Source organism: Prionailurus bengalensis, chromosome B2 (genome assembly GCF_016509475.1).
Source record: "Prionailurus bengalensis isolate Pbe53 chromosome B2, Fcat_Pben_1.1_paternal_pri, whole genome shotgun sequence".
NCBI classification, from domain to species: Eukaryota; Metazoa; Chordata; class Mammalia; order Carnivora; family Felidae; genus Prionailurus; species Prionailurus bengalensis.
The window spans coordinates 106,848,836-106,863,660 of NC_057349.1; the positions used below are offsets into that span (position 1 = coordinate 106,848,836).

The following is a 14,825-nucleotide window of genomic DNA, read 5'->3' on the forward strand; positions in this document are numbered from 1 at the left end:
TGTTAAATGTACATAGTGGAATATTATCCAGCCATGAAAAAGGAAGATATCCTATGATTTATAACAACATGAATAGATCTTAAGCACATTATGTTCAGCAATATAAGTCAGACGGAGAAATATTAAGGACTATATATCACTTATATGTAGAATCTACAAAAAGTTAAACCTGTAAAAAACAGAGTAACTGGTGGTTACCAGAGGATGGGGGAGTTGGGAGGTGGAAATTTGAATAATAGTGTATAAGGATATAAACTTGTATAAGGGTACTAAGGAGTAGCAAATAAGCCATAGAAATTTAATGTGAAGTGTAATGAACATGGACAATAATATGCACTACAATTATGTAATGTAATAAATACTGCTAGTTTAACAAACATAATACGTAAGTGTGTTAAATAGTGTGCTGTGCACCTTAAACTTATACATTGTCAAATTAATCAATAAAAAATTGAAAAGCACTGTTCAAACATCTAAATACTTTATTTGCTAAGAAATATTTTTTATTATATTTATTGGTTCTTTTAAACCCTTGCCATTTATCAGCTCTCTATATATATCTACTAAAAAAAAATTCATCTCCTATATTTATAATATCCATTTAGTACTTTGGGTTTTCCTTGATTCCCTTTTATTAATTTACCTTATCTTTTGAAGACTAATTTCTCAACCATATTTTAATTCCCCACATAATTTTAAATCCTTCTAACATTTTCAGCAACCCTCTTTTCTATATCCCTTCAGCTATTTCTATATGTCCTTGTAGACTGACTTGGAGAGCCCTCTACTGGCCTGATGCTATGTCAAAAAACAGTTTCTTCAGCTTTCAGATGCATACTAAGATACACATGCCTCTGGTAATATAATAATTGTGTGATTCAAGTTAACCCTTTATTCCGAATAAGAAAGTTACAAAGAAAAACTGCATGGTTCTACAGAACTGTCTTCAAAAAAATTATACTACTTACATAGTATAAAAATACCACTTTTAAGTAACTGTACACTATTAATCTCAGTTCCATAGAGCCTTACTATCATGGGATAGAACTAGTAATAAGATCACACTGCAATGACCTATTCTGATGTATTAGTAACTGAAGTATGGTAAACAAGCTGGAGTCTCTGTTAAATGTTTTTTCCTTAAGTATTCTGATAATTAGTTGGTCTTCAATATTTCCTGACTTTAATACACCAATTCCTTGAACATATGTAAACAAGTTTGAAAATACAATGGAAGAAAAAAAAATCCCACTTATAATGATTTAATTCCAGAAATAAAGACCTTAATTAGGAAGACAAAAAAATTCCACAAATAGAAGTATATAACTCTATAAAGTTATGAATTCTCACTTTTGACCCTAATAAAAATGCCAATAGTTTATATTCTTTGGGAAATAAGCCAATCATAAAGTCAATACAGAAAAACATACAATTTTTAAGATAAATTCTTTAAAAAAAAAAGTAATAATTGGGGAAAGTCACCCTTCCAGCCATATAAATTTTGTTATAAGGTCTCAAAGACCTTATGTTCCAATTAGACTGTACTCTCAATGGCAAAACTAACCTCATTCACATTTCTATTCTGTGCACCTACACACTGCTTTACCCACAGTAAACACAAATTTTGAAGGAATAGGTAAACATGTTTACCTATATAGTCTCTCCCAATGTAGTTTGAGATTCATCAAGGTAGGAACTATTCTTTACCTTTGTGACCTCATAATTTAACACAGTGGATGTTTAGTAACTGTTCTGTTAAATGGGTCCATTAGTGAAGACAGAACTTATTTGTAAAATGTTCATTAAAATTATAGAGACTTCATGATAGAAAGTAATAGATACAAGAAAAAAGAAATAGAATGACATAGATAGAAAGAAAATATTATGACAAATTCATAAAATGTAGTTTCAAATCAAATTATAAGACAAAGGGCTTCTAAAATCAGTAAGTAAAAAACCAATACCTAACAGAAAAACAAGCAAAGGATATGAAATGACATTTCACAGAAAAGAAATATGAATGGGGCCTTAGATATATAAAAAGAAATTCAACATCACTCAGGAGAAAAACATATTAAAACCATATGAAGAAAACGAGAAAGATCTTACATCAACAACCTAACTTAACAACCTAAGGGATTAGAAAAAGGAGAATAAACGAAATCCAAAATTATTAGAAGGAATGAAATAATAAGGATTAAAACAGAGATAAATGAAATAGAGAAAATAAAAATAGAGAAAGTTGGGGCGCCTGGGTGGCGCAGTCGGTTAAGCGTCCGACTTCGGCCAGGTCACAATCTCGCGGTCCGTGAGTTCGAGCCCCGCGTCAGGCTCTGGGCTGACGGCTCGGAGCCTGGAGCCTGTTTCCGATTCTGTGTCTCCCTCTCTCTCTGCCCCTCCCCCGTTCATGCTCTGTCTCTCTCTGTCCCCCAAAAAATAAATAAACTTTGAAAAAAAAATTTTAACAAAAAAAAAAAAAATAGAGAAAGTTAATGAAACCAAAATTTGGTTCTCTGAAAAAAAATCAAAATTGACAAACCTTCACCTAGATGGTTTAAGGAAAAAAACTCAAATTACTAAAATCATAAATGATAATGAGGACATTAATATCAATTCTGCAGAAATAAAAAGGATTGTAACAGAGTACTGTGAGTGATTAACTGTATGCCAACAAATTGGATAAACCAAACGCAATGGACAAGTTACTAGAAACATAAAACCTCGATCTAAATCATGAAGAAACAGAAAATCTGAGCAGACCTATCAGTAAGAGACTGAATCACTAATCAAAACTCTGCCCTTTAAAAAAGCCCTTGCCCTGGACCTGATGGCTTCACTGGTGAATTCTACCAAACATGTTAAAAACAAAAACAAAGAAAGAAAAAAAAACGAATACCAATCCCTTTCAAACTTTTCCAAACACCGAAAGAGAAGAAACTACTCTTCCTAAGTCATTCTATGAAGGAAGCATTATTTGATACCAAAGCCAGACAGCACAAGAAAACTACAGACCAGTATCTTTGATGCCAAAATCCTCAACAATAGTTACAATCTGAATGCAGCAGTATTTTAAAAGGATTATAATCTATGACCATGTAGAATTTATTCCTGGAATGCGAGCATGGTTCTATATTTGAAAACTGATCAATGTAATATACCACATTAACAGAATAAAGGGAAAAACCCATACTCATCTCAATTAATGTCAAAAAAGCACATGATAAAATTCAGTATCTTTCATGATTAAAACACAAAAAACTAGGAGTGGAAGAAAACTATTGAAAGAAAACTATTTCAACATAATAAAAGCTATATAGTAAAAACTGATAGCAAACATTATACTCAATGGTGAAAGACTGAAAGCTTTTCCTCTAAGATCAGGAACAAGGCAAGGATTCCACTTTCCCCACTTTTATTCAACAGAATACTGGAAGTTACAGCCAGAGGAATTAGGCAAGGAAAAGAAATACAAGGCATCCATATTGGAAAGGAAGGTAAAACTATCTCTGTTCACAGGTGATATAATCTTGCATGTAGAAAATCCTAACAATTCCACAAAAAAACTTGTTAGAACTATTGAGTAAATTCAGCAATGTATTAGGATACAAAGTCAATACACAAAAATCTGTTGCATTTCTATGATGCATTAACAATGAACAATCTGAAAAGGAAATTATGGAAACGATCCCATTTATGACAGTATCAAAAAGGATAAAATACTCAGGAATTAACCAAGGAGGTTTGTGAAAGACTTGTATAATAAAAATTACAAAACACTGCTGAAAGAAATTGAAGAAGACATAAATAAATGGCAATACATTTCATGTTCATGGTTTGGAAAACTTAATATTGTGAAGATGTTAATAATACTCAAAGTGATCTAGTGGTCTACAGATTCGATTCAATCCCTATCAAAATCACATTATTTTGCAAAAGGAGAAAAAGCCACTCTGAAGTTCATATAGAAACTCAAGGGACCACAAATAGCTTAAAGAATCTTAAAAAGAAGAAAAACCTGGGGGACTCACACTTTCAGACTTCAAAACTTAATACAAAGCCACAGTGATCAAAACAGTGTGGTGCTGTTATGAATAATGTGTGGATAATGAAAGACATATATAGACCAATGGAATGGAATATAGAGCCCAGAAATTAATCCTGGCATACACGGTCAAATGATTTTGGATCAGGTGCTAAGACACCTTGTGGAAAAGAGTCTTTTCAACAAATAGTGCTGAGAAAACAGGATTATCCACATGGAAAGAATGAAGCTGGACCCTTGCCAAATACCATATACAAAAATTACTCACAGTAGGTCAAAGAGCTAAACATAAGACCTAAAACTATAAAACTCGTAAAAGAAAACATGTAGCAAAAGCTTCAAGACAATGAATTTGGCGATATTTCTTGGATATGACCCCAAAGGCACAGGCAATAAAAGAAAAAGTAGACAAACTGGACTTGAAAAATTAAAAAATTTTGTGCATCGGGGCGCCTGGGTGCCTCACTTGGTTAAGCATCCGACTTTGGCTCAGGTCATGATCTCGCAGTCCATGAGTTTGAGCCCCGCATTGGGAGCCTGCTTCAGATTCTGTGTCTCCCTCTCTCTCTGTTTCTCTCAAAAATAAATAAACATTAAGAGAAATTTTTAAAAAAACTTTTTGTGAATGAGAAGACATTGCCAACAGAGCTTGAGATTTTTCTCTTTCCTCCTCTCTCTGTGCCTCTCCCACCGTCCCTCCCACTCTCTCTCTCAAAAAATAAACAAACATTAAAAAAAAAAGAAGACATACCAAGAGCCAATAAGCCATAAAAAGATGCTCATACCACTAATCTTTAAGAAAATGCTTATCAAAACTACAATGAGATATCACCTCATACCCATTGGGATGGCTACTATCAAAAAACAAAACAAAAAATAACAAGTGTTGGTGCCATGTGGACAAACTGGAACCCTGTAATACTGCTGGTGGAAATGCAAAACGGTACAGTCACTATGGAAAACAGTATGGTGCTTCCTCACAACCTTAAAAATAGAATTACTATATGATCCCGCAATTCTACTTCTGGGTATATACTCAAAAGGACTGAAGGCAGGGTCTTCAAGAGATATTTATATACCCATGTTCAAATAAATATAAAAAATGTTCATGGCAGCATTACTTACTAGAGCTAATATGTGGAAGCAGACAAAATGCCTGTCAACAGATGAACAGATAAAACAAACTGTGATACACAAATGATGGAATATTATTCAGCCTTTAAAAGGAATGAAACTCTGACACATGCTAGTGTATGGATGAACCTGGAGGAAACTATACTAAGTGCAATAAGGCAGTCACAAAAAGACAAATACTGTATGATTTATTTTACGCAAGATAATTGGAGTAATCAAAATCATAGAGACATAAAGTAGAACAGTAGTTGCCAGGGGTTGGGGAGGTGAATAGACAGTTGCTGTTTAACAGGTACAAAATTTCAGTTTTGTAAGATGTGAAGAGGTATGGAAATGGATGGTGGTGATCGTTGCAAAATATTATAAGTGTATTTGCACCACTGAACTGCACACTTAAAAATGGTTAGGATGGGGGCGCCTGGGTGGCTCAGTCGGTTAAGCGTCCGACTTCAGCTCAGGTCATGATCTCACGGCTCGTGAGTTCGAGCCCCGTGTCGGGCTCTGTGCTGACAGCTCAGAGCCTGGAAACGATTTCAGATACGGTGTCTCCCTCTCTCTCTCTGACCCTCCGCCGTTCATGCTCTGTCTCTCTCTGTCTCAAAAGTAAATAAACGTTAAAAAAAAATTTTAAAAAAACGGTTAGGATGAAAAAAAAATGGTTATGATGGTAGATTTTATGTTCTATGATGTTATGTTATGTTTCTATGATGGTAGAAATTATGTATTTTAACAGAATTCTAACATTTTTTTAAAACCACAGAGATAACTCCACCATCCTACCCTTTATGCAAACCCACTAGAAAGGCAAAAATCTCACAGTGTGTTAATACAATAGCGATTTGACAACAACAGTAAAAGTAACCAACTCTTATAATACCTATAAATTTCACTTCAGAGAATTTAAGTTAAAAACACTCGCATGAGCAAAACAGTGTTTTATTCTTCACAACATTATTCATAGTAGCCCCAAACAAGAAACAACCCAAATTCTGACTAGTAGGGACAAGATGAATAAATTATGCTATCTCCATAAAATGGGAAATCAATCAGCTGTAAAAGCAAAGGAAAAGGATGTTGTCTTTGTAATGACATAGAAATAATCACTGAAATTGTTTTAACAGAAGTACAGTTGACCCGCATTACTTTAGTTTCAGGTGTTATGCTGTGCCCATTCCTCCAGGCAACCATCAGTTTGTTCTCTGTATTTCTGAGTTTTTCTCTGCTTTTTTAATCACTGCATTTTATATAATTTGTGTAATATAAAGGAGAAAAGCAAGATGAATAGATAATGTATATATTTTGATACTTTTTGTGAAGATAGAGGAATAAAATACATTTCTATCTGCTAGTGATACATATCAACTCTAGAAGGATACACTAGAAACTGGTAGCAGTAATTCCTGTGTGGGGTATGAACCTGACATCTAGAAGGGGATGTGAACCTGACATCTAGAAGACAATTCTTGGGACATCTTTTACTATGTATGTAAACATGAACATGATTAATTAAAAAGCATCCTAATATTACAAGGTCAGCATATAATTAACATATACTTTATTAATAAACAACAACTATAAAATTCTCTACACCTTACCTGCAAACTAGCCACAAAAGAATCTTCACAGTTCACATAATGTCCTAACATGGCATGTTGTGCCCGTATTTCATTATCCCTTATCCTCTCGTGTAAGTGGCTAATTTGCTGCTTCTGCCTGCAAAACATAAATTGAGGAGACATTATAAAGAATATGCTTTTCTAAGAGACCATTTAAGAGTAGAACTTTATTCCAATAATTTGATGTAAGAGTTAAGAGTATTATCAATATTAACATTCATAATAGGGAAATTTAAAAAACCACCACACCATGGGTTATGCCGAATACAGAAAGGGTATTTATACTGTAGAGTATTTCTTGCGTTTTATAAAATACAGTATTTTGTAGACTATCCTTCTTAGTAATAACAAAGTCATGTTTTGCTTCCTTTCTTCTTGTTACCCAATATAATAAATGTTATGTCCTCAATTTAGAATGCCTTTACTTTAAAATCCATTATTTTCATCCATGCAAATTCTGTTTAACACTGACAGTTCTGAGAATCTCACTGTCAGAGATGAAAGGTATTTTCGCAAATATCATCTAGCCTAACTGCTGTTCTAGGCCTGCATCTTCTCAGCAACATCCTAGGTTACACAGTCTACACACAACCATTGCTAATGATGGAGAACTCACCTGGTGACAGAGTTGCATCTTTGGAAAGCTCAGACGTTTCACTTTAATGGAATTTCATGTTGGGAACAAACACACTGAAGTTCAAATCTTTCCTCAGCAACTCACAGCTTACTTTAATCAAGTTATTTAACTTTTGTGAATATGTACCCTTATATACAGTTGATGCTTGAACAATGTGGGGGTTATGGGCACTGACCCTCCCTGCCCTGTCATGCAGTTAAAACCGGCATATAATATTTGACTCCCCAACAAGTTAACTACTAAAAGCCTGCTGTTGACTGGAAGCCCTACCAATAATGTAAACAGTTGACTAACACATATTTTGTATGCTCTATGTATTATATACTATATTCTTATAATAAAGCTAGAGAAAATGTTATTAAGAAAATAATAAGGAACAGAAAATACATTTATAGCACTGTATTTGCTGGAAAAAAAATCCATGTTATAAGTGGGCATATGTAGTTCAAACCTGTGTTGTTCAGGGTCAACTATATTTGAAAATGGTTATGTAGCTGGTATCCTGTTAAGAGCTTTATACGTATTTTTGACAATCTTCAAAAATCCTTTAATAACAAGTCTCATCATAAGGTTATGAGGAAGAAAGGCTTTCAAGAAAAAGTAAGCATACATGTGGGTAAACATATAGCTTGGTATTTTCCAAAATTACTCACAAAGTAACTTTTGGAGCAAGTTAGCTTATAAGTTTCAGACTGAATCAGAGAACTTATTCTACTCTGAGCCACTTAATTTTTTAGATACACTATCCTTAAAGAAAATTCAAATAGAAAACATCAAATAGTAAACAGATAGGGGCTCCTGAGTGGCTCAGTTGGTTAAGCATCCGACTTCAGCTCAGGTCATTATCTTGCTGTTCCTGGTTTTGAGCCCTGCATCAGGCTCTGTGCTGACAACTCAGAGCCTGAAGCCTGCTTCAGATTCTGTGTTTCCCTCTCTGCCCCCCCTGACCTGCCCCCCTAGCACTCTCTCAAAAACAAATAAATGTTAAAAAAAAAATAGTAAACAGATAAATTAGGAGAGTCACGACACTTGTCAAAGAATTTCAAGCTTTACCAAGAAAACTAAACTTCCTCTTCTGGCCAAGACAGAGTAATAGACACAAGCTGTGCCTTTCTGCCTGACACAATTATAAAACGGAACAAAATACAGGAAACAATGACTCTCAAGACACTGGGTATCAGTTAATTAGGAACAGTGACTTCTGAGGGATGGGCAACAAATGAGGTGAGCTCTATGACTGCCAGAGCCTACTGCTGCAGGCCCTACCCAACACAGGGAAAGAGGCCTCTCTCTGAACTGAAAAGACAAAGCTGGGATGCTGGAGAAACCAAGGCAATCAGAGCTCACAGTGCAGAGTCACCCTGAATATTTAGTTGAGTACTAATGAATAAACACATGAGAGGCTACTTAGAGTGCATATGTGGGGGAGGATGGCAGGTGGTGGTCCACCAAAAAGATAAGAATGAACAGTGCCTGAAACTTACATGGGTCCTAGAACTGTGCTTGCTTTCAAATGCCACAGTAGAAAACTTCATAATTCACAGGGCATCATTTAGCAGCACTTTTCAACAAAGGGCAATTCTGACTCCAGAACAAAGTTCAGGAATCCAAACACATGTGACATCCAAAAAATGTTAAAATCTGTAATGCCTGGCGCTTGATCAAAAATTACCAGGAATGCAAAGAAGCAGGATAATATAACTTATATTTTTATTTTTTAAGTGTATTGATTTATTTTGAGAGAGAGAGCAGGGGAGGGGCAGAAAGAGAGTGAGAGAGACAAAATCCCAAGCAGTCTCCACACTGTCAGCGCAGAGCCGGATGCAGGGCTCGAGCCCATGACCTGAGCATCAGTGAGCTGTGGGATTTCTTTAAGAGGACAAATATATATATATACATATATATATATATACACACACACACACATATATATGTATATATATGTATGTATATATATGTATATAATTAGAATCTCTAAAGGGGGGTAGAGACAGGAAAAATATTTGTAGAAAACTGGCCAAAATGTTTCCAGATTTAATGAGAACTGTACATCCACAAATCTAAGAATACCAGAGAACCTCAAGCACAAGTAACAAGAAGAAAACCAAACCAAGGAACATTTTAATCAAATGGCTTAAAATCAGTGATAAAGATAAAATCTTAAAAGAAGGCTGTGAAAAAAAGATAAGTTCAATCACAAAGATGAAGGTAAAAAGGATAGATGTCTCATCTAAAATAATACAAACAAGAAGACAATAGTACTTTAAAGTACTAAAGTATGAAAATTTAAAAGGTATCAATCTACAGAATTTTTTGCCCAAGACAAATTTAAAGCAAAATAAAAACTACCAACCTAGAATTCATCAAAGACAGAGGTGAAAGAGACTTTTTTGAAAACTTAAAAAGCTCAAAGAATCCATCACAGCAGACTTCAACTATAAGAAATGATAAAGGAACATCTCCAAGTAAAGGAAACCAATACTAAATGAAAATCTGGGATCCACACAAAAGAAAGAAGAGCACTAAAAATGATAACTACATGGACAAATACATAATATACTGTTATTATTATTTATATATCTTTAAAAGACAACAGACGGTGTAAAGCAAACAAACAGATAATGTATTGTGGGGTTTATCATCTTTGTAGAAGTAAAATGTATGACAAAATATCTCACGGACTGGGAGAAGAAAAATGGAAGTATATTTTCATAAGATTCTTATGTTATACATGAAACAGTATATGGTAAAGTCATGCTTGAGGGTAGACTACTGCACTTTAAAGATGTATATTATAAACTCTATAGCAACCACTATAATAACTCAATAAAGAGTTATAGCTAATAAGCCAACAAAGGACATAAAGGGAATTATAAAAAAAAAAATACTAATTTAAGAGAAAGAAAAGGGGAACCCAGAACAGATGGGACAATTAGAAAACAAACAGCCAAGACAGGAAATTTAAACTTAACTATATCAATAATTACAAAATGTAGATGGTCTAAATAACTCCAATTAAAAAGCAGACATTGTCCAAATGGATAAAGAGGAAGATTCAACTATATGCTATCTACAAAAAACAAAAACAAAAAAAGCCCCACTATTTTAAAATGTTTATTTATTTTGAGAGAGAGAGAGCAGGCAAGTGGGAAAGGGGCAGAGAGAGAAAGATAGGGGGCGGCGAGAGGGAGGGAGAGAGGGAGGGGGGGGGGGGAGGGAAGATGAATGAGAATGAATCCCAAGCAGGCTTCACTGTCAGCACAGAGCCCAACACTAGGGCTGGATCTCGTGAACCATGAAATCATGATCTGAGCTGAAATCAAAAGTCTGACACTTAACCAACTAAGCCACTCGGGCACCTCCCCCCTTTTTTCAATGGGAAAGGAAAACAAAACACGTTAAAGATACAATTTGGCAAATCTTATTTCTAAAACTATCTGGATCTAGAAGACTTATGATTGTTGATTACACTTTTTTTTAAGTGAAGTATAATTGATATATAACATATTAATTTCAAATATATAACAATGATTGAGTACAACACATTGATGTGTATATATTGTGAAATAACCACCTCAATATATCTTTAAAAAAAATTTTTTTTAATGTTTTGATTTATTTTTGACAGAGAGAGAGAGACAGAGCATGAGCGGGAGAGGGGCAGAGAGAGAGACACACACAGAATCCGAAGCAGGCTCCAGGCTCTGAGCTGTCAGCACAGAGCCCGACATGGGACTCGAATTCACAGACCACAAGATCATGACCTGAGCCGAAGTCGGATGCTCAACCGACTGAGCCACCCAGGCACCCCACCACCTCAATATATCTAGTTAACATCATCTGATTATATTCCTTGAACATTACTTATTTATGCAAGTTTTCCATTTCTTTTCAAGTCAATTTTGGTATTCCTTTAAAATTATTCATTTTCTTCTGTGTGTTCAGATTTGTTGATGTAAGTTTATAATACTGACTTGAAATCCATAATTTTTTATTACTAATATTTTGAGTCTTTCTTTTTCCCTGATTAGTAGAACTAAGAGATTTATCCGTTTGATTAATTTCTGCTCTTACTTTTATTATTTCCTTTGTTCTCTTTTATGTTTACTATTCTTTTACTGGTCTTAAGTTAAACATTTAATTAATTCTCTTTCCTCCCCTTTCTCTACTTTTCTTAATAAAAGAAAAAGACATAAGAAATGGTGATAATTGTCTAACATAGATATTTTGCAGTCCTAGTAAAAATATAAAGAGAAAGCAATAGAATATTTGAAAAGATAAAGACCAAGAATTTTCCAAAACTGATGAAAAACATTAACCTGGAATCAGAAGTACTTTAATCTCCAAAAATACCAAATATGATGAAAACCACCACAGGCACATTGTAGCAAAGCAGCTGAGAACAAATAGAAAAAATGATTACATCCAAAAAATAACAAAATTCAATATAGCAGCAGGAAGACTTGTGGATGACAAGAGAAACCAGAGAGCAATGGAATAATATCTTCAGAGTGCTGAAAGAAAATAGCTGCCAATCAAGGCATTACATATCAACCAAAATATCTTTCAAAAACAAAGGTGATATTCATAGTAGACAAGAGATGAAAACACCCTAAATGTCCATCAATGGATAAATAAAGAAAAATGTCATATACATACAATGTCTAAAAAGCAGAAGAAATTCTGTCATATGCTACAACACGAATGAACCTTGAGGATGTCATACTAGGTGCAATAAGCAGTCATAAAGGGACAAATACTGCATCATTCCACTTATAGGAGGATTTGACTGGGTTCAGGACATGCTAACCCAAAATATGGCACCTTGGTATACTGAATGTTTTAAGTCAAAGGAGTTTGAGAAAATAACAAAAGCAAGGTCACTCTGACCTCCTCCCCACCCTTGCCCTTCTTCCCTAAACACGTCACAAAACACTCAAGTGGAAGGTGCCCCCCCCCCCCACCGCACCAAACCCAGAGGAAAGGTACATCCCTATCTCTGAAGACTAAAGGACCCAAGGAAGAATCCTACCAAGAATGCCTTCATAAATTTCTCCCAGTTTACTACACAATTACCTCATACTTCTTAATCTATCATATTCCTCCTCCATGACTATCCATTCTTCAACAAGCTTAGCATACAATAGGTCAGTTACTATGGGTCTTCACTTCCTTATGTCACATAAAACTTGTATTAAATAAATTTGTATGCTTTTCCACTGTTCATCTGTTTTGTCAGTTTAATTTCAAGATCCAGCCAGGGAGCCCTAAAGGGTCAAGAAAAACTTTTTCCTCCCCTACATTATCAAAAAAATGTGGTCAAACTTATGGAAGCAGAAAAGTATAATGATGGTTTCCATGGGCTGGGGTGAGGAGGACCTGAGGAGTTGTTGCTGAATGGGTACAGAGTTTCAGGCATGCAAACTGAAAAAGTTCTAGAACTCTACTTTAAAAAGTTATGCATAAAGCTAAAACTGTACTGCATACTTAAAGATGTGTTAAAATGACAGATTTCATGTTATGTGATTTTTTTTTTTCTTCACAGTTAAAAAAAAAAAAGTGAGGGGCACCTGGGTGGCTCAGTCAGTTAAGTGTCTGACTTCGGCTCAGGTCATGATCTCACGGTTTGTGAGTTCGAGCCCCGTTGTCGGGCTCTGTGCTGACAGCTGGGAGCCTGGAGCCTGTTCCAGATTCTGTGTCTCCCTCTCTCTGCCCCTCTCCTGCTCTTGCTCTCTCTCTCTCTCTCTCTAAGAATAAATAAACATTAAAAAAGAAAAAAGTGAGAGCTGGTACCCAGTGAGTCCCAGACCTTCCTTTTGCCAAGAACTGACTGAAACAGACAGTAAGGTCCTGACCAGAGTAGGGACTATTACAACAGAACAAAAAAGGAATCAGGTAGAATACTTAATAAATATGGCCTTTAAATCAGAAAATATATTTAAAAAATTTAGGTCAAAATTGTGAAATCAATGAGCTGCTACAACAACTATGTGACTAAAGGAAATATTGGACCTACCTAGAAATGCAGTGATCCTGTCCCTGATTCAGGGAACAAATAAGAATATGCACAAATTCAGTCTCTAGCTGAGAAAATACAGAAAAGCAAAAGTATGTATCTGTTACCTTTGAGAAGGTTCCTTTTTTTTTCTAATTAAATTTGGCTTCTGAAAATAGTTTCCCTTGTGAGTTTTAAAATCCTTAATGGCTGGGGCGCCTGGGTGGCTCAGTCGGTTAAGCGTCTGACTTCAGCTCAGGTCATGATCTTGCGGTTTGTGAGTTCGAGCCCCTGTTGGGCTCTGTGCTGACGGCTCAGAGCCTGGAGCCTGCTTTGGATTTTGTGTCTCCCTCTCTATCTGCCCCTCCCCTACTCGCACTCTGTCTCTCTCTCTCAAAAATAAACATCAAAAAAATTTTTTTGTTTAAATCCTTAATGGCTTCTGAAGCCATTATGGATACTACCACCAAATGAATTATGCGCAATATACCATCTTAAATAATTTAACAGAAATGGTTATCAAAGAGACACCCCCCATGCATTACCAAAATAAAAGGAGAGAGGGGAACTGAAATAAAGGCACAGGTAGCAAAAGATCTAGGATGGAATGAGAAAGACTGATGAGAGTTTATTCTTTAAGTTTTATTTATTTATTTTGAGAAAGAGAGAGAGAGAGGAGCAGAAAGAAAAGGAAAAAGAGAATCCCAAGGAGGCTCCATGGTCAGCACGGAGCCCGATGTGAAACTTGATCTCACGACTGCAAGAATGATCATGACCTGAGCTGAAATCAAGAGCTAGACACTTAACCGACTGAGCCACCCAAGCACCCTGAGATTTTATTCTTTTAATTTTCCATGCATTTCCTTTCTCCCAATCTGTTTCAAAAGAGGGCACATAAAAGGAAAAACCTACAACCATGTATAAATGTATCCTCTATTTCATTAGTTCACATTTTTCAAACTACCTCTAGTACTGTAAACAAGGGATAAAACAGTTTTTGAAGAACCTGTCTCCTCACCCTTGGCTTCCAAAATCAGCTTTCACACATTTTGGGATAATATGAAATATGAGCCTGGGCTTTAGTTTTGAAATATACTTCTAAATGTACTTTGTTAGTATTTTTTAATTTGAAAAAAAAGAGGATAGATTGTATTAATTTTTCTTGGGCTAGTCAGAATTTTCAATTTCTCCAAAGGTGGGCCTGCCAAACAAAGCTAAGTGTATAGCTTGAAAATACTCCCAAGGTATATTAAAAGGGTTCTTACATATGTATCTTCAAATCTTAAGATTTTACAAATAATAGAGAATCAATAATAAAGAGTTATAAAGAAACAGCCTTTGTTCCTGGGAAGGAGACTCTAAATCTTTGGAGTGTTTATTATTAATGAGCCCCCTGGAAAA

General features: G+C 35.2%; 1 protein-coding gene across 3 annotated transcripts in view; it reads right to left on the reverse strand.

Annotated features, from left to right (window-relative positions):
* CEP85L (centrosomal protein 85 like) overlaps nt 1-14,825 on the reverse strand; it is a 172,268-nt gene that overhangs the window by 58,247 nt on the left and 99,196 nt on the right. For all 3 annotated transcript variants that reach the window (XR_006299042.1, XM_043592208.1, XM_043592209.1), the window contains exon 5: nt 6,772-6,889. Coding sequence is in view for 2 of the 3 variants with exons in the window: in XM_043592208.1 (XP_043448143.1) it covers nt 6,772-6,889 (118 nt within the window). In the remaining variant the exon portion in view is untranslated. The remainder of the gene's footprint in view (nt 1-6,771; nt 6,890-14,825) is intronic.